General features: G+C 43.5%; 1 protein-coding gene across 9 annotated transcripts in view; it reads left to right on the forward strand.

Moving 5' to 3' along the window:
• The window catches only part of MAP4K4 (mitogen-activated protein kinase kinase kinase kinase 4), a 165675-nt gene extending 142032 nt beyond the window's left edge, over positions 1-23643 (forward strand). For 8 of the 9 annotated variants that reach the window (XM_075524485.1, XM_075524527.1, XM_075524503.1 and 5 more), the window contains 9 exons: positions 1676-1793; positions 2062-2232; positions 6278-6421; positions 12566-12700; positions 15630-15730; positions 16475-16624; positions 17399-17558; positions 19508-19647; positions 20398-23643. In XM_075524485.1, the coding sequence (XP_075380600.1) occupies positions 1676-1793; positions 2062-2232; positions 6278-6421; positions 12566-12700; positions 15630-15730; positions 16475-16624; positions 17399-17558; positions 19508-19647; positions 20398-20481 (1203 nt within the window). In that variant the 3' untranslated portion in view covers positions 20482-23643. The remainder of the gene's footprint in view (positions 1-1675; positions 1794-2061; positions 2233-6277; positions 6422-12565; positions 12701-15629; positions 15731-16474; positions 16625-17398; positions 17559-19507; positions 19648-20397) is intronic. The other variant, XM_075524494.1, reaches the window with a different exon arrangement.
• Positions 23644-24127: the final 484 nt, after the last annotated feature.

Raw genomic sequence — 24127 nt, forward strand, 5'->3', positions numbered from 1 at the left:
TCCCTTACTCACCCAGCACTGGTGGACAAGCCCGGTCCCTCACGTGTGTGTAACCCCTCGCCGCAGAGGAGGTGCACACGTGTGAACGAAGGGCGTCGTTCGCCCCTTACCGACCCTAGCAGCGAGCGAGGAACCCGGTGTGGTGGCTCCAATCCCGGCTGGGTGGCCAGCCTGGCTCTCAGGGGGAGCCACTTTCTCTATGCAAGCAGGGGGAGCAAAACTCGGTGAAAAGAAGCTGCTGCTTCTCCGGGTAGAGCTGTCCTGCCATGTAGGCATGCAAGTGGTGTGAATAGAAAGAGGGGTTGCGGTGAGCTGGGTAGGCTGATGGCGATACACGTGTTTACCACAGGATCAAAAATGCTTCTGAACCACGTAGCAGGAGGGTGGGTGGCAGGGTTTCCTCCTGGAAATTCGGTTAGCGTAATACTTAATTTTCAGCTATGCTTCATTGGTCTTTGATCTTTCTAAAAGCACACTCTTGTAGGTTATAGAGATCAGTTGATTGATCCAGAGATATGCTTGCTCATTACTTTGATCTAAGCAATAAATAAGCAGGGTTCGGTTAACTCAGCTTGGGAAGTGGAGGCTGTGGCAGTGGCTGGTAGCGAAGAAGCCTTTTGGTATTGAGCTGTGCAGGGGAGTGATACACTCCTAAGACCCATTGCTATTTTTTCTGCAGAGAGCGGAGGCTTAGAAAGGTCAGAGGTTGAAGATTAGTTGATGATAAAGAAGTGTCTCTAACTACGTTTGCATAAAGCTGAGCAAAAGCCCAGTACTGCTTGGTGTAACTTACCCACATGCACGCCCTTTATATATACACTTTTTTTTTTTCCACTTGTCCCATTCTGCTTCAGTATGCAATGTTGTCACTATAATACTAAACTGGCAAGGGTTTTTAAGTCGTTCCATTTCCACTTTTAACAGTTCATTGTTTCACTTGTCTTTTTCCTTTCTTTATGTTTTTTCATGTTTAGACCACATAACTCAGCAAGCACCAGTGGTTTTATCCACTACATATTCATAGCTTCATATCACCGTTTGCTACACCTTCCACACTAATGAGCCCCTTTGTTCAATACAGGTTTAATATGTTGCTTTGTCAAATAAAGGTGGAAGAACCTGCTGCAGCTTTCTGGCAAGAGGCTCAGGTTAAACAAAATAGGGAGAACGAACAGTAGTGGACATTGAAACATAATCCATCGTAGAAGTGAACGCTTGATCCCAGATGGTTCTGATTTTGTTGCACAATCCAAGAGATCAAACTTCATAATTTATTAAACTAGCTCACTTTAGGAGATGCTTCATAAATTCAAAAGTTGTAGGTAGTGGACAGCTTGCAGATAAGATAGTATACATACATTTAAGCAGATTTTTAAAAAAAGAGACATTCCCTCACTTTGTGCCTGATGGTAGTGGCCAGTCCTAAAAATCTTCGCTAGCAGCTGAGGTGACAGGGATGACAATTTAGCTAATTACATTTCTCTGTAACATGTGCAGTGTGCATATGTATCTAGTCCAGGTGTGGTGCCTGCAGTGCGTTGTGTATCTATAAAGGAAGTATAAAAGCTTGGGGAGGCTCTGTAGCATAATTCTGTAGTGACTTAAAAATGTTGGTTGTTGTTGTCCGTGCTTTTTATTGTCATTAATATTAATAAAGTTGAAATTTACATTGCAGACTCAGTCCGCTAGTAACACACTCCAGAAACACAAATCTTCCTCCTCCTTTACACCTTTTATAGACCCCAGATTACTACAGATTTCTCCATCTAGTGGGACAACTGTGACTTCTGTGGGTAAGTAAAGCAGCTGAAGACGACAATTGAAAAAGGGTTCAGTGACTTAAGTGGCTCTTCAAAGTACTTACAAATGTTACCGTCATGCTTTTTATTTGATTTGCAGTGGATTACATAGTTTATTTCTTTTTCCATTTACATTTCTTACAAAGAGAAAGACTTGCTCAATATTCTCAGTTACTGATTTGGGTTGTTTGGTGTAAAGAAAATATGGCCAGAATTTAGCACTTAAGTGTTATTACATGCACTTTACTTTTCTTTTTTTCAGTAGGATTTTCTAGTGAAGCAATGAGATCAGAGGCAATAAGACAAGACCCTACACGGAAAGGATCAGTTGTCAATGTGAATCCCACAAATACGCGGCCACAGAGCGATACCCCAGAGATTCGCAAATACAAGAAGAGATTCAATTCTGAGATACTGTGTGCTGCCTTATGGGGTAATGCAAACCTGTTTCTCCCTTGTCTCCTGCACTTCTGAAGTGCCGACGTGCTAGTATGAACTTACAGTGTTTGAGAACATATCTCTGAAACCTTAGCTGTTTCTCTGCATTTATTCAATGCTTGTTTACATCTTTTTGTTGCAAGGGCTGATTATTATTATGCTGCTTCTGCTTTGGTATAATTTCCCACTGCTGTATATATGTTTCTGATGGCACACTTCAGACTTCGTTCAGCTGATCAGGATGTCCTTTTCTCTCTAGCCCTTGTTGGTACATCTCTTGCAATGTTTGGGAACTTGTGGTCATCTTTGCATTGTACACCTGGTGCACATAGGGTATTCCATTTGAAAAATAATCATCATCTTGAGCCTCTTGCTAATGTATTGTTTCGGAGCTTGATTAAGATGTGTTTTGTAAGATGACTTTCCACCTCAGTCATCAGTTTATGTTGGAAGGAAGAGGGAAAAGAGAAGGATAGGAGGGACATTTTCCAGTGTGAGACTATGGCTTGGTTTCGTTAAGAGTGGTTAGTGCAGAAGGAAGCTGGGTATGGGATGTCAGCTGACCAAGTGTGTCTGGCCTTCTTGTCACAAGGAGTAATTTATGTTGGTGTCAGACAATTAGTCAGCACCCTAACACTGGTTGAAAGGCTTAGAACAGTGTTTGTTGCCTGCTACAATGTGGAACCACTGCTGCAACACCCAGCAAAGGCTTTTCTCTGCTGTGTCATTTCTTTCTTGGCCAGAATCTATGGGGCCACCTGAATTTTTTCATTATCTAGATGTTAATAAATGATGCTTGTGTATATTACGTGCATGTCATTTTAAAAACTAAGAAGAAGAGAGTTGGCCGTTCCCCTGAGTTACACGATGATTGTATAGGTAACACAGTGCACTTTTCTTGTTTACATTTTCACAGCTCCTTCCAAGGCTTTAGTTCTCTTTTGGGGTTATTTCCAGCATTTCTTGTTTCTCAGAACAGCATTGTTGTCCTATCCTTCTTGCCTGCAAAACCATGTCAATTAAATAGCTCTCCCAACACCTTATCTTCCTATTTGCTGTTTTCTTTATTTCCAGAACTTACTGGTAAGAATTTTTACCCCAGTGCTATTTCTGCATGTATTCATATGAATCATTCTTTGATAAAATGAAGACTTGTGCAAATGTAAACTTTCAGGCTGTGAGAGGGCGAAGGCAGAGAGAAATCGTATGGGATCAGTAAAGATGACTCATAATTTCTCTGATCTGCCTTGTTTTGCCAGTAGCAATTTGTGTTAATGGTTTTATATTTCTTTGATCTAGGTATCTGACTGTCATGGTGATTTAAAGTATAGGCATAAAATCCTAGAGGTGTTTTACAGCTGTAACAAAGCACTTCCATGTTGAACATTTAGGGCCAAACTGATGGTGATGCAAGCTGGTACACATGCTTATTTCTTGATAAGGTTTAGCTTCCTTTACCCTTAAGCAAATTAAGCCATTTCATGGTGGTGGTCTTATTCAGAAAGGGGGGGGGGGGGGGGGGGTTGCTTTGCTTTGTTTTGCTTTGCCTTTACCAGTGGTAATGCCATAGTATCTGGCAGGCTGCTGATTGCATTAGGTCTATGATGCTGTTTCTTCTAGTTCTAAGTGGTGAAAGTCAGTGTTAATGACATGGATGCAGCAGCGTAGATTTTTGCACCCAGCCTCCACAGACAGCCTGTACTCTTTCAGGAAGCATTTCCATTTGTTTGAAAAACCAGAACTGCTTAATTGTGGATGGCAGTAGAAGAGCTCTGCTGGCTGTGAATAAAGACAGTGCCTGCATTTTAAAATATAGGCACTGCTTGCCACCAGCATAGTACCTCCGCAGTTTCATCTGAAAAAGCGTATAGCTAAGGGAAGGGGTAGGGGACGGGCACGCGTGTAAACTCAAAGCAGAAACAACTGCACCGCAAAGGCAGCAGAGGAAGAGATGAGGGTGGAGGCAGAAGCGATTGAGCCCTGATGGGAAAAGAAGGGAAGGGACTCTAAGGGAGCAGTTTGCACGTGGCTTGCTTTGAATTGTAATCCACACTGGAAAAAATACAAAAATATGTGTTGAAGCTGAATCACTGACAGCTTTAGTCAATGGGTCCTGGAGCTGCAGGAAGGAAACCGACTGCTGGGCGCTTCCTTGGCTGGTTTGGTGCTGCTGCAGCCTGTGCCGAGCCCTGACTCCCTGCGTGCCTCGCTCTCCCTACCTCCTTCCACCGCTTCCCAGTTTGAGGATGTTTCCCAGTATGGGAGACGGTTGATGTGAAATGCCCCCAGCGTCCGTGGGACAGGAGCCAGCAGGTGCAGACCCATGTGGGGGATGCAGAGGCAGGAGGAGGGCAGGGAGGGGATGGAGGAGGCGTCAGCAGCTGAAGGAGAGCCCAGGAGGGCTGTGGGCCCTCTCCCAAGATGGGTTCTGTGCCTGCCAGTGTCCATGTAGTTTCCTGCCTGGAGGAGGCAGAGTAGTAGCAGAGCAGCAAGTCTGAGCAAAGAGAGAGGAGATGGTTTGTGGGGACTGCTGGGACCTCTGAAGTTTCCTTACTGAAAGGGCAAGAGAGAGGAAAGTGGAGATGCGTGATGGTTTCCAACCTCTCCATGGGCTACGTCTGTTTTTCTCATCCAGCCAGAGGCTTTTCAGAGTGCGCCAGCACCAGCAGCTCAGGCTCCTTCCCCATCACTACCTCCTCCTGGCTGCAGCTCTGCTCTCCACTAACACCCTGTCCCCTTTGGGAGACACCTCGTGCCCTCTGGGTCACAGTGAACATGCTCTCCTTTTTGCAAACCCCTCCCATGTCTGGTAGCCAGGGTATTGTTTAGGTAGCATTCCTCATCCTTGTGAGCAATGCCCTTTTTCAATACTGTGAGAAGGCATGTCACTGCTATAGATGCAGACCGCACCAAGATACAGACTTGTGTGTATTGGGCCCACGTGCTGCATTAGAAAAGGTTTGTTACGGGATCAGCCTGAATGATACATCCACTGGCACCAGTGTAGTTATATCTCTGGGGTTTAATTGTCTTGGCTAGGGATTAAGCCCGTTAAGCAATATAACTATGATCACCTTGTGTGAGTTTTGCTTTTCTTATTTCATTACTTTATTATGCTTAAGGATGACCAGTTTTACATTGGGATTGCAACATAGAAGTCTAAGAAAGCAAGTCATGCATCTGGTTTGATTTCCATTTCATGTACTGTATCTGATCTGTCTCTGCATAATTTGTAGGGTCCTAGACTGAAACACTATTGCAAATAAATAGTCATGAAATTTAGAAGTGATAATATATTAATAGGTTTTTAAAACCTAGTCTTATATATATATTATACATGTATTTATTACTAAAAAAATGTAAGTGATTATAAATACGAAGGTTTTGTGGACTCTTGGAAAGTGTTCCAGTGGATGGTTGGACCTTTGTAGAAAGAAACTGGCCTACTGACTTTTCTCATCTGTATTTGCTTGATCTTTAGGAGAAATCTGTGGAAACACAAGATTACTGTAATTCCCCTAGTTTTAAGATTCAGATGGAAAGGATTGTTGGGAAGCTGAGGACCAGCCCTGTGCCTGTCCTTTTACAGGAGGGCTGCACCGCAGTCTGCTTCTCCCAGTGGGGACCAAGCCCCTACCACTGCTTTTTTGCAATGTCCTTGTCAAGAGCATCCTGTTACCAACGCCCCTACCAACAGCTACTACATCTTCGGAATATATAAGCTTGGGTACCTCTTTGTGCCTCACCCCTCCTCCAACATTAGCATGCCTTTTTGTTTGGGAACCAGTGCTCTAGAAAGCTCTCCATGGTCTACCAGTCTCTCGCTCTCTTTAGCACTGCAATTTGGCGTCAGTAGTCACTGTGGGTAGGTAATGTAGGCAGCCTCTACATCGTGAAATCTTTTAGGCTGCAGGCAGCTGAGACCCAGCCAGCAGTGGGTAGACCTGCTTGAAACAAGACAGTTGCTATATCAAGCATCAGTTCATCAGAATATGTGGAAAATCTGCCTGCTAACCTGGATCTGTTTTTGTTTCTTCTAGGAGTGAACTTGTTAGTGGGCACTGAAAGTGGTCTGATGCTGCTAGACAGAAGTGGTCAGGGGAAGGTTTATCCGCTCATCAATCGAAGACGATTCCAGCAAATGGATGTCCTTGAAGGGCTGAATGTCTTGGTGACAATTTCTGGTAAAGTTAACTTTTCAGCATGATTTTTTCCCCCTTCTGGCATGGCATGGCAGAACGCTTTTCTTGGCAGCCTGTGTGTTGAGGGGGAAGTCCTGACTTGACTGAAGTCAGTGGGTTTTCCATCATTTCACCTCTCTGAGTCTACAGTTTGTTTCTGCAAGTGAATCACTTTCCACATAACACCCGGTGCCTGCTTGCCCCCTGTCCTTCCTCCCATGGAGTGGCCTTTAAAAATGCTGCATGGGTTTGGGGGAAATGTCTGGCTTTGTTTGTTTGTTCGGTGTTTGGGAGCTGTAAGTTAATGTTTTGTGAAGTTTGGAAAAATGGTGTTCTTTCCCTCTGTCATGATTACTTTCAACCTGGCCTCTTTCTAACCAAAACGTGATTTGCTACTTGGGTTTAAAGATGTCTTGTGTGTTAAAATCTGTAGAATGGGAAATGCTCTTGCGAAGTAGGGAAGTAAGAGTGATGTGCAGTGAGTGTGTGTGTGTTTGAGAGAGAGGGGAGTACAATATGTACGTGATGTGGAAATTACCAGTGTGGGAAGGCAGATCGGTGCAACTTTTGGTCTTGTCTCTCACTGGATGCAACTGCAGATGGCGAAGCAATGGGAGATGAAGGGTGGTGGTGATTGTTGTGTTTGTTTTGTGTGCGCCGATGAAAAATGTGTTTTATGAAGCTTGAGGTTCCAGACTGCTTGGCTCCAGAGAGTTATTGCATAAGGTTATCCTGCTGTTAAGCAACCTGGTGTGGCGCGCTGTTAATCTTTCTTCACAGGTGTCATTCAGCCATTTACCTTTCCTTTTGTTTTAGTTTGTGAAATCAGCCTTTGCTACACTGCACACGTCTGACAGGGAGAGGATGTTAAATGAGGTTTTGCACAGTGGCCCCTGTGTCATTATTCAGAGTCACCCACAATTTTGCTGAGGCTCCAGAGCCCCTCTGATTCCACTGGAGGAGCTCTCTGGCTCTCCCAACACTTGTGCAGAAGGACACACACCTAGACAATTTAATGCAACTTAATGCATTAGCGGTGTTATACTACTAGAAGTCCAAAGTACCGTGCCCATGCTGGTGTCGTCAACATGGGACTTCGTTTCTGTCTAGAACAGCCATATTTTATTGGCTTGTTGCTTGCTGTGGTCTCAGCTATAGCTATGCTGTGAAATCTTTAAAAAGAAAAGATGAATCAAGGAGGGTTTTAAAAAAACACAACCTGCTGTGTGTCCTTTTGATGTCTGATGCTGTACATTAAAATGTAAGCTGTTTGAAAAGCACCATTTGATAGAGTTTATTCTATGGTAGACCTTATAAGCAAAAATATTGTATAATCAAACTTGTGTAAAATCTGTTGGTTTGAAGCATATCCTACACAGATGACAAATGTCTGTGATTCAATCTTGTGTGTAATTGTTTTAGGTTTATTTACATTTACATCAGTCACGATCGGAGTACCCTGACACATCCGTTTTCTTTGTTTCCTTCAAAACTATTGCTTCCTCTGTGGAGACACGCTACATTAACCCTTAAGAAATCAGCTGATCTTTGGCTGGTTTATGTCTTCGTCTCTGTCCCATCTCCTGCATTTTATGGGAGGTTACTGGAGTATGAGGCAGGAAAGAGGCATCCCTGCCCACCGAGAGGCAGGGCGGGGGGAGCACACTTGGTGAAACTGTGATGCTTTTATGCTCAGGTCCCCCTTACCTTCCTGTTCTGGCTTCCGCGCTGCAGTGCTCAATTCAAGCTACCCTCATGCTAGACTTCTCTTAGTGTCTTTTTATTTATAATGAGTTGCTCCACCTCTCCAGGCAAACTGGGAACACTGACATGGGGATGTGTTTCTGCAAAACACATGGGGTGCGTTTTGGCAGCTTGGCATGGGGTGCGTTTTGGCAGCTTGGTTACAGAGCTGCTTCTGAGCTTTGTCCCAGGGCTGCCACTGCTCTGCTGGGAGCATTGTTCAGCTCCCTACGGCGCTCTCGGCCGTATGTTCCCTCGGCTTTTTCGGGAAGTGATGTGCTGACGGTGGTGAGGTTTGAAAAGTGTCACCACGTTGCACGAAGAAGTTGCAGCGCGTTAGGATTTCAAGTGGATTGTCACCTAAAATTGCTTTCAATATACACTCTTTTGAGTCTGGAAACCTGAAATCAGTTCTTCTTCCAATGTAGATCTCAAATATAAAACTTACTGACAATAAAGCTTTTGATACTGAGATACTACAGCTGGCACAAGAAAGCTTTGCAGGTCAAAGCAGAGTGGTTAACTGGTTCTTCAGTTCATACTGTTGGGAGGCAAAAACATAGTTTCAGCTGCTCAGGTAATACAGTGCTGAGAATCATAAAAATGCTGGAAGAGAGAGCGAGGACGTGCATACAGAACATGCTCTGCTTGTGGCTCCCTGAGGGTTTTGCCAGCCCCACTGCCTGATGGTGGCACTTGGGAAGGTTAGGAAGGGATGACGGAGTAGAAGAACTGGTTGGAATCTGCCTGCTTAATAATTAAAAACCACAGCGACAATAAAACCAAAAACTCAATGTAGGAAAATGGACTTTGCATTTGAAACGACGTCTGTGGGAGAACCAGAGCTGGGAGCTCTCATAGAAGTCACTGGCTGATCAGTTCATTTGATGGCTGGAGCAGGGTTTTCTTTCTTATTTCATGGCTGTAACAATTAGACCAAAAAAAAGGACCAGATTTTTGAAAGCTTTTTAAACTGACTGGTAGAGATTTACAAGCAGAAGGATCTAATCCCCCCACTCCCAATATGAACGTTAAGAGCAGCATAACTTGATGAAATACATGCACAGCCATGTTTATATAACTAACCGGTCCTGCTCTTTTCATGTCAGGCTGCTGAAAGGCAGAGGAATTTCCTGTCTTGTGACTTTCCTTGTGGTCTAGACACTAAAACACAATGGGAACACACTTGAGAGATTTCTCTGTTGTTTTGAAAAATGTTTCTGGCTGGAGAGAACTACCCTGGTGCACATCGTGTGAACCAGAACAAAAAAAAAAATGAGCCACGTGCTGGGAAATTCCCCTGTGTACTGTTTGTTCTGAGTCTTCAAGTTTGACTAAGCTACTGGGGAAGCTGAAGCCACGGAAATATCTGAGAGAGAATTTGTCTCCTGGTGCACAGGGATTTGTGATGGCTTTAAAAACATTTGGTGCATTGTACTGGCCTTCAGGTCTCCTGTGCCCTCTGAGCTCATCCTCGCCCAGAACTGCAGTGCCTTCTGGCCCGGACTGTGTTCCCTATTTCAGTGTTTCTAAAAGAGCCCTTGTGGCTGTTGTTTGCAGTATTTTCATGGGAGGACCTTTCCCTGGTCACATGTGGGACTTCTGGGAATATTGTTTCCTGCTCTGGTCCCTTTTCCAAATCTTATAGAGCTGTGGCAGTGGTGGGGCTTTATCCCTTTATGAAACTTGGCTTAATAAATACAAAGTCAGGCAATAAATCAGGGTGCTCACTTACTGCCAAATCTGCTGTCACATTTGTAGTAGGGATAAACAAAGGACAGTGCACTGTTACTTCACGTTTCATTTGGTGCTGTCAGAGCAGAGGGGCTTTTAAAATTAAATAGCAGGTCCAGTGTTTGAAAATGGCTCTCCAATTCTGCTTTAAATTTAAGCTCAGTGAACAGATTTTTCACTTTGAAACTGCCTCCTCTTTTCCTCCTGCCCTTCCCCATCCAAGTAATCATAAAAAGATCTCCTAGGCTGTGTGTCTTCATAACAGAAAGACTTGTGGCGCTGGAGTCCATGGAGCAGCCTGTTTGCAAGCTGTGCTTCCCCATGTGCTGCCCCAGCCCTTGCAGCTGCTTCTCCCGAGGAGCCTGGTGCTGTCGGGGGATCCCCTGCCATCAGGGGAGGGGCTCTGCGCCAGCTCCAGGACCCCAGTGTGGTAGGACCACCCAGTAGGATGGTCTCAATGCTCGGGCTTCACGTCATGCCGTAACCGGTATCCCCTGATGCTGTACGCCCATCCCCGTCTCCAAAATGAGCAGCCATCCGTGAACTGATCCATCAGTAGGCATCATGTAAAAACTTAAAAGACGCATTAAAGACATTTGCGAAACCCTATAGCTGGATCTGGCTGACAGGCTGCCAGGTGGACCATCTGGACAGGTCGTGGCTTTCTGCAGCGTAGACCAGTACTGTCACTCGGCCAGCCCAGCACTGACTGCAGTACAGGTCAGCTGTCTCCTCTCCGCTCCAATGGCCGTGAAACACTGTCCTCATGGCTTCCTCATCGTGGCTGGTGAAGCACTAGCATGGAGCTACTCCACTGACAAGTTGGGTCCCTGAGAGCCTCTCCCATTTCCTTTCCTTGTGCAGAGACCTCATGGAGCCCTATTAAATGGCTCCGAGTCGAAGCAGAGACCATCTCTCTTCTTTGCCTCCAGTGTCATCTGTGGGATTGTAATGGCTTCAGGCAGCAAAGCAGCTGGAGGAAGGAGGATGCAAGCTTTGAGTATGTGCATTAGGGCCACCTTCTCACTAGTTCAGAAAATGCTTTGTAGGCCATTAGTTGTTAAAGAATCCCTGATAAAGTTTATCATGAACCTTGCTCTGCAGTCAAGGCAGCCTTCTTGTACTGAGAGTTAGAGTCTGAGCTGTATTTTGATGACCATGGCAGACGCACTGTCAGTTGAAGATAGGGCAGCCTGGGCAAGTAGCTTCTCTCACCTGTAGAGAAGAAACACCTCTTGCAGTTTCTCTGTGCAGCCTGATAAGTATTACACCCCTTGCAGCACAAGGGAAGGGCTGCTGACAAAGCTGTCGTCGGCTTTTAGCAAGTTTGCATGGGCCGTGTGAAATTCTCTCACTGCGATTTCAGATATTGTACATTTTACCTTACAACAGAACTGGTGTAAAGTGGTTCAGTAATTAAATTGTTAGTGCTGTTGTTTGGTGTGCTTTTCCACCAGGGGAATCATGAACAATCTTAATAAAACTTGACCAGTTTGTGTCTCCGAGGATGATATAAGGGATGGAAATGTCCTGGTCACTAACTGGGAAGAATTTGTAAAATACATTTCATCACCATATTCTTCTTCAATTTTGCTTCCTCCTTTCAAACTGGTTGTCATGGTTTAACGCCAGTCGGCAACTAAGCACCACACAGCTGCTCGCTCACCCTCCCCCGCCCCGTGGGATGGGGAGGAGAATTGGAAAAAAAAGGAAAACCCATGGGTTGAGATAAAGACAGTTTAATAGGACAGCAGAGGAAGAGAAAATAATAATAATAATAATAATAATAATAATAATAATAATAATAATAATAATAATAGAATGTACAAAACAAGTGACACGCAATGTAACTGCTCACCACCCACCGACCGATGCCCAGCCAGTCCCCGAGCAGCAATCACTGCCCCCCGGCCAACTCCCCCAGTTTCTATACTGAGCATGACGCCATATGGTATGGAATAGCCCTTTGGCCAGTGTGGGTCAGCTGTCCTGGCTGTGCCCCCTCCCAGCTTCTTGTGCACCTGGCAGAGCATGGGAACCTGAAAAGTCCTTGACTAGTGTAAGCACTACTTAGCAACAACTAAACCACCAGTGTGTTATCAACATTATTCTCATAACTAAATCCAAACCACAGCACTATACCAGCTACTAGGAAGAAAATTAACTCTATCCTAGCCAAAACCAGGACACCAGTCCTACTCTCTTGTGATAGCTGTATAGATAATTTTGGGCCTCAAATTCCATCCTGCTGCTCTCCTACAGTTTTGTGCAAAAAAGAGCCGTTCTGACTCAGCTGTATTTTTTTTTTTTTACCTTGGTGCATGACTGTCTAGTGCTTTTGTAGCAGGAGCATAACCTTTTTCTAATAAAAGTTGTTTGCATCCTAAGAACCAGACAACCAAAGAGCTGTTCCCTTAAGTTTGTCATTTTACGTTCATGTGGTATTACCGTGTGTCTCTGTCATTGATTATCAGGAAAGCATGTGTTTGGGTGGAGTCTGGATTAAAGCTGTTGTGGACGTAAAAACTGAGGGAGATCTGTGTGCTTGCAGCAGTTTCTCCTTCACTGTCATTTTGGTTTGCTCAGTGGGGCTTTCTCTTTGCTTGGGCAGTGGTTATTTGCACTTATCTTCCTATGGAGATAAACCAATCTTTTTCATTTTGTGGCCAGGTAAGAAGAACAAGTTGCGAGTCTACTATTTGTCCTGGTTAAGAAATAAAATCCTTCACAACGACCCTGAAGTAGAAAAGAAACAGGGCTGGACAACGGTGGGCGACTTGGAAGGCTGTGTGCACTATAAAGTTGGTGAGTAGTGAATGCAGTAATCAAATCGTCGGGATAAAAGCCGGCTGAGAAAGGGAACTGCAGTGCGTGTAGCTGCTGGGCTTAAGATTTGTTTTGATTTCTAGCTGTCTTCCCTGTCCCTCAGGGCAAACTTCTCTGGCAAAGCGCCAGAATAGGTGGCAAGTTACTGGGTTAAACTGAATATGGGAGAGTTTTTGTGCTGGGATGCTGGGCTGTGAACTGGAGCAAGCGCAAATCCCCATCTGTCTCCTTCCCGTGGTGGATGCAGCTTCCAGGAGAGTGCTAATATGGACAATGAGGGCTGGTAATGTTTTGGCACCTCTGTTAGACCCTTTAGGTAACAGAGGGACTCTTGTCAACTAGCAGCTGTTTTCTTCACTAACAGGTTTCCCTGATTTACTGTGATGAAATCACATGCTGGAATGGAATGAAAAAAGTCTCCTCTTTAATGTAGATTTTAAAAACTGGTGGAAAAAAAGAAAAGGAGAAGAAAAGAGAGTGGGAGGAGGAAGCAGGCCTAGCTAGTGCACGAGCTTTCGGGAGGCATCTGGGAACAGAAGCATATGTTTAACTTCAAGATGATTCATTGATTCCCTTTAGCTCATGAGATTTCCTAATGCTGTCTCAGATCGACTGCACTCCAGTTCTGGGATGAAGTGTGTTTTCACTAGGCAGGTGCCTTTGAGTGGTTTTAAGTCATTTAAATGGATTTGGCATAGAAACTTTCAGCGAAACTAGTGAAAGACATGTAGCATTCACTGTCAGCAGAGTATGCAGTGAGCCTGCTGCCCTGCAGGTGGGGATGTGAACCAAGAGCTCTTTCTCCTGCTTCAGTCTCATGATGCATCTTAATGGGCCCTGGATGGTGCCTTTTGATTTGGTTTTCTCCTAAGAGCCGGCTCAGTTCCTTTCCAGCTGTGTCAGTCCGTGTGGAGCAGCAGCAATCGGCCTGAGCTCAGCCTCCTCCTGTCGTGCTCTTGGAAAAACCTGCTAGTGGGGCGTAATCAGTAACGAGGGCAGTGAGTGACTGCTGAACCAGGAGCTTGACCCCAAAAACAATTAATAATGCATTTCTCTGGTATCAGACCCCAGGGTGTCAGCAGCATAATGAAGTGGCCTGTTAACAATACATTAACAGCTATTGAAAGGAGGCTTTCCAGCAGGCAAGCATGTGAAACAAAGAGCATTTTTTTCCAGATGAAGAGGGGTTTGTTACCCTGGGCTGCAGCCTGGCACTGAACTTCCCTCTGAACCACAGATGACTTCTTCAGGTAGTGAGAGGCCTCTTTGACAGCTGCGCTTCAGTTCCCCAGAAGGATGAGCTCTGCCAATAGTTGGGCTGGTGGTCTGGAGGCTGCCACCGAGGCAGCTGGCACTGATCGCTTCCTTGTCTCTTTGATGCAACAGGGGTCTTGGACGTCAGGGTGAAGTGATATTTATGGATCTCGGTTGCTTCAGGCAATTTTTGGCTCCTCTAAATGATAAATTGCTCTTTTGAAACTTAAGATTTGGGTGAATTCCCAGATAGCACCCAGAGCAAAGAATGAGGATTATCAAAGGTCCCCTTTCACAGATAAGGTGGTTTTGTTCGACACCCTCCTCTTCCCCGAGAAAAAATTCCAGGAAGTCTTGTAAGCTAGACAAGACTGAACAAAAGCTCTGTTTTTCAGTTGGTACAGCTGTGGAGGTTGAGAGACTTTTTTTGTCTGTTGAAAAAGTGTCAAGTCCTTTAACACTTATGGTTCAGTAGTCTTGCTTCCCTGTAGAGTAAAAAGGGAGCAAGTAGTAGCTTTGTCTCCCTGTTACCTACCAAGAGACAACAACTGCAGGCTTGTACAGTAGTAAGATATCTAAAAGGCATTAAAATAGCATTTATTAAAGAAGTGTCCTTCTCACAAGTCTAAGATTTTCACTCCTGCCATGTTTCAAAATCAGTTTTGGTTGGGAGATATAATGGCATAAGGTGAAGGTGCACAGAATTACTCATTGTTTTGGAAAAGTGTCACATTCCACTAAAACTTGGGCTAAAGAGGTAGCAGAAACCTCCTGAGGTTTCTCGATGTCATCCAAATAATGCTAAATTTTTTTCTTGTTCCCTAGAAAGAGTTCTGGAAAGAAGTTCATGAACCTCAGCATTTGGAAGTCCCCATGATCTGTTCCTTCCCAAATCCAGGTGGCAGCTGGAAGTGCAGATCCAGCAACACCTCTTGAATGGCCGTTTCTAGACTTTATCAGTCCCTTCCTGAAAACAGAAGTAGTGAACAGAGCTTTTTTTGATGGTTAATTTAGCCAGCTCTTTGAATGTGGGAACAGAGATGTATTCCAGAATTTGTGGGTCAGCTATGTTGTGACACTTTATTTCTGATAAATTCTGTGGATCCCCCCCACCATGAGTTATCTCAGGCTTTAGGGACAAAGAAAAGTGCTCCGCTATCAAACTTGCCTTTTGCTTTTGAAATGGACTAGTTTCTTAATTTTTCATTTCAGTTCCCCTTTTCCCTCCTTTCCCCTGGTGAATTTTGCCATCAGCTCAAAATACCACTGTCAGTGCTGTGACTGGAACTGCCAATACACTGCCACAGTCATGGGCTTCTTTTATTGGAAATGTCCCTGTCTGAAAACCAATTTTCTTGTCTTGATGAGTAAGCACTGTCTAATGTGGAAAAAAATAAGTGTAAATTAGTGTGTACCAACTAGGTAATTCAAAACATGGTGACGGGTTCAGTTACTGATAAGAGTAATGATTTTTGTGGCACAAATGTGTCAAAATACTTAACTACATGGAATTAGCAATCCTAAAATTCAGTGTTACTAGAAACCTTGAAATGTATGTAAGTGTGGAGAAATATTGTCATTTTCTGCTTTCCTGAAGTAACTGGAATGATTCTGGAATTACTGCTGAATTCTTTTTGTTTTGTTTTAATTTCAGTAAAATATGAAAGAATCAAGTTCTTGGTAATTGCATTGAAGAGTTCTGTGGAAGTCTATGCATGGGCACCAAAGCCATACCATAAATTTATGGCCTTTAAGGTAACAGTATATTTCAGCCGTACGTAGGATTTTCATATATCCACTTGCAGTTACCCCTTTTACAAAAACGCTCTGACATTTTATCATGGCCATCTTACAGGTTCTTTCGTAAATCTGCCATGAACTTTGTATTATATTTTAATTTAAGAGCTTTTTTAGCTCTAAGAGGCAGTACGCTTAAAGTTCTAAATTGTAACTGAGCATAAACTAATAATCAAAATGGCACAATATCACAACTGTTTGTTTCATCTCTCTATAAATAAAACATGAGGTAGAGAGAAATTAACTGAGTCTGAACATCTCCATCCGAGCAGAAGAAGTCATTAAGTGATACTCAGCATTGCCATTTTTTTGAATGCGGCAGGAATGAAGTTAGCTGGCTTGGTATAATTACTGATTTGCAGACAGTCAGTTACTGTCGGTTGCGCAGATGAAGTAAACACTACGAGAGTGTCATGTTGCCCTGAACTTTGGGGAAAACAATTCTTACTAAAAACCAAACAGACCAACTAAAGTAAACCCCACAGAAAATAGCTTACGATATTATGTGGTTGAAATGCAACAGAGGTTGCAGGGTAATCTGTCCTTGTCCATGAGAGACATGTTAGCCTGACTGGTCTGGTAGATGGGGGCCAGAGGGACATGGGAGGAATGAACCCATAATATGTGCATTAGAGCATGTTTTTATAAAACCCGCTGTGGTTCTAAGCAGAAAAGTCAATCTCACTGATGGTTGTCTTACAGTCGTTTGGAGAATTGGTACATAAGCCATTGCTGGTGGATTTAACCGTAGAAGAGGGTCAGAGACTAAAAGTGATCTATGGCTCCTGCGCTGGCTTCCATGCCGTTGATGTGGATTCAGGATCAGTCTATGATATTTATCTACCAACACATGTAAGAGCTGCTGCTGGGGTCGGGTTTTTTCTTTCTTTCGGGTTTCCCCCCACCTCTTCCTCTCCTCAGATGACCAACATGTCAGGCTGTTCCTGTGGATCACTGCCAGATGCTGGCAGCAGTAAATTTGGTGGAGGGGTCCAAGCAGATGTGGCCACCTGTGCTTAGGGGCTTGTGCCTCACTCCCTGTCCCCTCCTCATGGCCAGTGTGTCTCCATGGTTGGGAGCTGCCCGGTCAGATCTGACGTGGGCTAACATGACTGTTTCAGGGGTAGCAGCTACATGGCCGGCAGAGGCTGCAGGGGAGGTGGCAGTACAAATGACGTGACAGCCCACTGATAAGATTCCACAGGGCTGGCAAAGGCCAGGTGGCCTTAGCTACCAAGGTTTCCTGTTGTCCATTGTACACAGAGGTGTCAGATGGGCCTGCAGTGTGCGATGCACCTCCCCAAGAACTATTCACTACAGTGGAGAGGTCTGAGGTCTGCATCTGGGCTGCTTGCCCCAGGCTCCCTTTCTGCCCATGGAAAGAAATGGACACTCCTGGTTTTAGCTGTCTGTCTTAAGACGGGAGCGTTTATGCCCCAAAGGTTTCCAGGTCTTTGTTGTCACTGTGTAGGGTGTCTAGCTTGGGGAGAGCAGAGCTAGCACTTCTGAAGTGAGTGAATCCCCGATGCGCTGTCAGCCAAAATAAAAAATCGCCCAACCCTTTCTCCCAGTGCAGGCTCTGTGGCATTAAAACAAAAGGCTTCCTCTTCTCTTCCATGTCTGTAGATCCAGAGCAGTATCCAACCTCATGCAATCATCATTCTCCCAAACACGGATGGGATGGAGCTACTGGTCTGCTACGAGGATGAGGGAGTTTATGTCAACACGTACGGAAGGATCACCAAGGATGTGGTTCTGCAGTGGGGAGAAATGCCAACTTCAGTTGGTAAGTGCCTTGGCAGAGTCACATACAACACGCCGTTAGGGAGTGTGAGTGTGTGCACGCAGGCAGAAGGAAGGCGCATCAGGTTTGACTTCAGATTCAGAAGCAGCGATGCTGTAGTATTCCTGGAAAACAGCTGCACAAAGTGGAGAGTAATCATATGGATCTGTTTTGTGCTGAGTTTTTAAGAACAAAGTTTTTAAAAACCTTTCAGTATGAAGACGTAAGATGGCAGGTGGGTAAGATCTTATTAAGGGTAGTTCTATGTTGATAATGGCTGTATATCTGATTTGATGTGTTTACTTTAGTTCACCTGCAGATTGCTCATCTATCCTAGCATGATAACTCTCCCAAATCTCTCCAGTTCAAAATAAGGTAGTTTTGAGAGTAGAAGCAATAAGTATAGTAAAATGGGCGCAGATCTGTTACGGATGCAAGTACACACCAGCATCCCTCTTACTGCCTGTGCTGCCGTATTTCAGTGCTGAGCGTAGCGTGGGCTGTGGTCACACCTTGCTTTTGTTGGGCAAGCATATTGAGTTTGACGTGCTTTGGAATGGATGCATGTATTGGGAGATGACTGCTGATAGCTGTTCAAGCAACACGAACAATAATGGAGGAGGAAATTCGAAGAAGTTTCATGCACAGCATGATTAACTCTTGATTAGATCTGAAAGCAAGCAGTATTTATCAGCTGGCAAATCGCAGGGCCTTTGAGGACTGGAATGCCTGTGAAGTAAATGGCACTGAGGCAGCCGACGCCATCTGAACATCTCATCTGACAATTTTTAGAAGCTATTTGGCCCAGTTACCACTAGTGACGTATTTAAAAATCAGTAAATTTCCAGCATGATGGTATATGCGATGTTATAGGTGTACATTATACTGTAGTAGATAATTTGATTCAATTTCACTGAAAATTAATATGATAAAAATTCTATCAAAGGGAAGTACTACAAAATTAAATATTTTTTCATTTTGCTTGCTAAGAGCTATTGTTCTTCTTTATATTTTTCTGTTAAATATGCATGCAAATGAGAGGCAACAGCTTATTCTTCAATAAGTTCCCATATGTTATTTTTGGCAGCATTCCTGACACTATCCATCAAATTGCTTTTTGAATATACCTTTTCATAATGCTAGTAACTCTCTCCTTTATTTGATTTTTTTTACTGCTGTCAAGAACAGATTTTTTTCCTCATGTTACTACTAATCTGTTTTCCCCTGTGACACCCTTAAGGAAAAATGCTTGATTTTTTTGCTTTATTTGTGCACAAAGGAAAGCGGTATGACAAATAATAGTATTTCCACTTGGAGAGCTTAGAGTATGAACCTCTTTTAAGAGATACAGAATACTTTTCAGACCAGTTGGCTTTCTCAAGAAGGAGAGCAGGTTTTTGAAGTATTACTCCTATTAAAGGAGGCTAGCTCATTTTTTTTCTAGTTTTCCCTTTCCCTCTCCCCTTTTTCTGCTTTTGCTGACAAACTCCTTCAAGGAGAGAAAATAACACTGTAAGGCACAGAGCTGGTGCTGCGGACATACCAGACTGGATTAGTTTAGTCTGTTTAAACCTTGGGTTCTGCTTTCTCCTTGTCAGCACCTAATTAGCCTGTCTCTTTGCCAAACTTGGGGGGAAAAGCCCGTGTAAAAACTCAATGTTCCTTCCATTTAGTTGAAGGTTGGAAGGTTCCCATTGTGTCATGAATGCTCAGGCGTGAAGTATATTACTAACGTGGAAAACCCACAAGGAAATTAAAAACAAAAATCTATTTTTAGGCATCATGAAGATGCTGAAGACAGAAATAGCACTCTGAACATGTGTGTAGTTACAGTAAGTACATGCAGGTCATTTTTAACTAGAGTGCATCAGTATATTCCTCTGCTTTTTCAGTTCCTCCATGTTGCCCTTTACCTGTCCTAATGGGCTGTGTGCTGTGCTTTCTTTCCAAAGCGTACATCCGATCCAACCAGATTATGGGCTGGGGAGAAAAAGCTATCGAAATACGATCAGTGGAAACTGGACACTTGGACGGTGTGTTCATGCACAAAAGGGCACAAAGACTCAAGTTCTTATGCGAACGCAATGACAAGGTATAATTCCTCCTCCCCGGGTTCTTGCCAAGATGGTAAACGTGTACTTTAACTGGGTACTTGTGGTGGTTTGACCCCGATCAGCAGCCAAACACCCACCCAGCCTCTCGCTCACTCCCCTTTCCCGTGGGATGGGGATAAAATAGAAGGAAGGCAAAAGGACTCATGGATCAAGATAAAGACAGTTCAGTAAGGACAGCAAAAGCTGTGCACGCAAGCCAGGCAAAATAAGGAATTCATTCACAGCCTCCCGTTGGCAGGCAGATGTCCTGCTGCTTCCCGGGAAGCAGTGCTTCAGCACACGTAACACTTGCTTGGGAAGACAAACGTCATCACCACAATGTCCCCCCCGTCCTCTCCCTTTCCCCGAGCTTTCATTGCTGAGCATGTTGTTGTATGTTATGGGACATCCCTTTGGTCAGTTTGGGTCAGCTGTCCCAGCATCGTCCCCTCCCAGCCTCTTGCCCGTCGCCAGCCCACTGGCCTTTGAGGGGCGAGGGGGCCGGAGAGAAAGCCTTGATGCTGTGCAAGCGTTGTTCAGCAGTAGCCAAAACACTGGTGTGTTAACAACACTGTTTAGCCACAGACGCAAAGCCCAGCACCATATGGGCTGCTATGAAGAAAGTCAACTCCATCCCCTCCAGAGCCAGCACAGCACTGCAATTGCACTGTAAATATCAGGGGCAGTAAGGGCAAATTAGACCCTCTGCTGTCCTACCTGTTGAATTTACCAATCTCTTTTCTTCGCAGGTTTTCTTTGCCTCCGTACGGTCGGGTGGAAGCAGTCAAGTCTATTTCATGACCCTTGGCAGGACTTCTCTTCTGAGCTGGTAGAAGCGGTGGGATTTGGCGAGGAACTGCTGACATCCAGAGTCTGAGATCTTCATAACTCGGAATTATTTTCAACTGGAGTACAGACCTGCACTAATGCAGCACTCTGTGTAAATGTGTGTGCAGGCATCACTGGTGTTAGGTTTCTTTTTGTTTTTCAACTGAGGCTGCGACGCAGCTGGTGCTGTAAAGATATTGCCATCAGGTGCTACAATGTCTTTGAGATTTGGGATCACGCTAGAAAGCTACAGGTCGTCTTTTCCCTTCAGCTCCAGGATTCCTAGGCTTTGAAGGACTCTGTTTGTTAGTGTTAAAACAGAGGGGGGGAAAAACCCCAGACTTACCATGAACGTGCTGTTGAGTGGACAGGAGGCAGGCAAGAGAAGGTGAGAAGTGGTGTAGAGAGTCAGACTGGCTGAAACAGAGGGCAGATCTAGTCTAGTAATGTTAACAATGTATTTAATTGACATTTCTTTTTTGTAATGTGACAATATGTGGACAAAGAGGAAGGTGGAGGTTTTAAGAAGTTAATATTTATAAAATGTGAAAGACACAGTGACTAGGATAACTTCTTTTTGGGGACAGGGAGGGTGGGAAGGGGCTTGGGGTGGAATTCTTGGTTTGTTTTTTTTTTTTGTTTCTGCAGTTTTATTTTGGCCTGGCCAATAACTTTAGTCATTTTCTGTGTACCAGGTATTGCCTGAAACATGTGCAGATGATTAGAAAAAAAAAAAAAAAAAAGGAAAAAAAAAGAAAAAAAAAGGAAAAAAAAAAAGAAGAAAAAAAATTTCATTTTCTATGATGATTCTGTGTTAGGCCAGAACTTGGTTATGTCACAGTATTAGCACTGCCTCAGTTAAAGGTTTAATTTTTGTTTAAACCTAGAAGTGCAACAACAGTTTTACCACAGTCTGCACTCGCAGAACTAAAAAAAAAAATAAAAAAATAAAAAAAAGAGAAATAAAATCCAAACTACATATGTTTATTTTTTGTGCCTACCTCATTGTTTTTAATGCATAAAATAAAAGAGGTGGTTTAGTTTATACGTTTTTAGATGAAAACCATTAATGTCTAATTTAATCTTAATACCAAAACTACCAGATTGAAAGGTTTCTGACTGTTATTGCGTAGCAAGTTTCAGCAGGAGGAGAGAGTGGTCCGTTGGGGCAATAGTGGTAGCGGTATGGCAGTGAGACACTGATTAATGTAATTTGCTTACAAAATTTGGTAAAGCAAGCGTTTTTTTAAACCAGTTTCATCCTTAATAGAAGTCTGAATTTAGCCTAAAACCAGAAGTTTCACTCTTCTAACACGTGGGCTTAGTAACAGGCAGGTAAAAATAACTAGGCTAGTTCTATAAACTGTTAAATGTTGTAGGAACCATTTTGGGGTGGTGATGTTTTTCTTTTTTAAGAATGCAATGCACTAAAACTCTTTTAAGAATGTAGTTAATACTGCTTATTCATAAAAACAGCATATACCTGTGTTTAGATGTAAGATCCCAGCTCTGGCTTTTTTTCTTTCTTTTTTTTTTTTTTTTAAGTCAGTTTTATTTTATGAATAAGTTCTGACATTTGTAATAAATGTCTTGAGAGTAATAATTTGTTTAATGGCTACATGTTCATTACTTGAGAAACCTTGAGTGTATAATAATCTGTTGGTGTTGTAATAATGCACAGTGTCATGATTCAACCATTTTCCTTTTTGTTTTCACTTCTTTTTTTTTTTTTTTTAATTCCTTTGGTGGGGTACTTTGTTGACAGCTGCCTTAAGCTGTTCATTCAGTGAACAGGCTCTCAGTGTTTCATGGGCTTTGTCTTCTGCTGCGGTTAACTTTCCTTCATGGCATGACAGGTAGGGCTTTTTAAACACGTATTCTTCGATTCAGTCAAGCTGATGGCTCGAGCGACTGGTCACACAATCAATTAAGAGCCAAGAGCACCGAGCGTGCAAAGCTCAGACTCGACAGACCCTGCTTTTGGTGTCAAATCTGACTGCTGTAAATCCTTCAACCCCAATCAGCGTTGCTGCTGAAGACTCTCCTTTGAACATCGTAGACGGTTGAAAAGCGAGCGGTAATGCATACTGCCAGCGCACGCGCGTGCACACACACCCCACACACACCCCACAAGAATAAAAACTCAAGAAAGCCTTACATTTGCTGGCAGAGGAATACCTAGAACTATTTTTTTTTTTTTAATTGTATGACTTTTGGATAGCGTTGAAGGTGAAGGATGCGTTCTTTTCAGGCCCGGTGTGGTCAGCCAGAAGAACGATCAACCTTTTGTACTATAATGAACTTAAAGGGGACTCGGAAACGCAACGTGATGGTAGATGTGGGTGTAATCACACAGCTGCCCTGTAGTGTAGTTTGCTGAAGCCGATTCGATCGAATGTCCGTCTGCGTGATTTAAATCTTCCAGCGCTATGTGGTCAAAAATTAATCTAGTCCTTGAAAGCTGATGCTTTTCACCTAGAGGAAGATGCTCCAGTACTGTAGGGATGCCCAGGTCATGGATACATGCTGTTGAAGTTTTGAGGCTCCGGGGGGGGATCTCCTTCCTTCGGTGGGGCTGCCCACCTGGCAGCTTCTGCCTCCACAGAAGTGCCAACACGGCAAGGTAAAAACAGTATTACAAAACCACTACGTATACCAACATCGAACTCGTCAAACATGGCTTTTGTAAGCAAAGAAGAAAAGAAAAGCTCCTAGGTTTAGTTTTAAGCTTTAATAAGTAATAATTTTCTGTATCTTTAAGTCAAAGTAACCCTAACTTGTATGACTGCAGTGTTTTTATTTTTTATCTTATGCACATGTTATGTTGGAGAAAATGTTTACAAAAATGGTTTTGTTACACTAATGTGCATCACATATTTATGGTTTATTTGAAAGTGATTTTTGTGGGTTTTTTAGTTTTTCATAGTAGTAGTAGTACACTTTTTGTGATTTATAACCCCAAACTCTGCTGATTATAAAGATGCTAAACAATAATTCAAAATGACAAACTGCATTAAAATTACTAATCGTAGAGCTGCAAAGCAGACTGGTGACAAGTAAAACACTCAGCCTTTTTTTTGCAGTGCTATCTAACTTGTCTTCTGTGTATTATGGAAATTACTGTTTTTTCCCCGTTTTTCCTTAAATAAAGTCAAATTGACACCTATTGTATGTGGAAAGTACTTTGAATATCTACTGGCTGCAGAAATCAAGCTGCATGTTGCCTAGTTGCATGTGTTCGTAAGAACAAGAGCCTTATTGTCAAATCTCATAATTTTAGAGACTTTGACAATAAACACGGGCTTTTGAGGGCTTTTTTGTTGTTGTGGTTGTTTTTTTTTTCTTCTTAAAGCCCTATCTTCTTGTGCAGTTGCTCGTTTGAGAATTACAATTTTCCTTTAAGAAACAAAAAGTGAAAAGCTTAGAAACATTAGCAAGTGCCCGGAGGTTCAGAAAGAAGTTGCACAAAGGAGAGCCTGGGTGCGTGGTGAACGTGCCCTCCCACCACGCTACTTTCAGGCGTGTGATTTTTGCGAGCTGGCGTTACTTATTGCCGAGAGAGCGCGATGAACGGGAATCCCAAGCCAGATTCTCGCACGGCATAAAAGCACGGCTCCAAAAAGCTCAAGGCTTTCCAAGTCGTAAGCCGTG

Source organism: Mycteria americana, chromosome 1, assembly GCF_035582795.1.
Source record: "Mycteria americana isolate JAX WOST 10 ecotype Jacksonville Zoo and Gardens chromosome 1, USCA_MyAme_1.0, whole genome shotgun sequence".
Taxonomy (NCBI): domain Eukaryota; kingdom Metazoa; phylum Chordata; class Aves; order Ciconiiformes; family Ciconiidae; genus Mycteria; species Mycteria americana.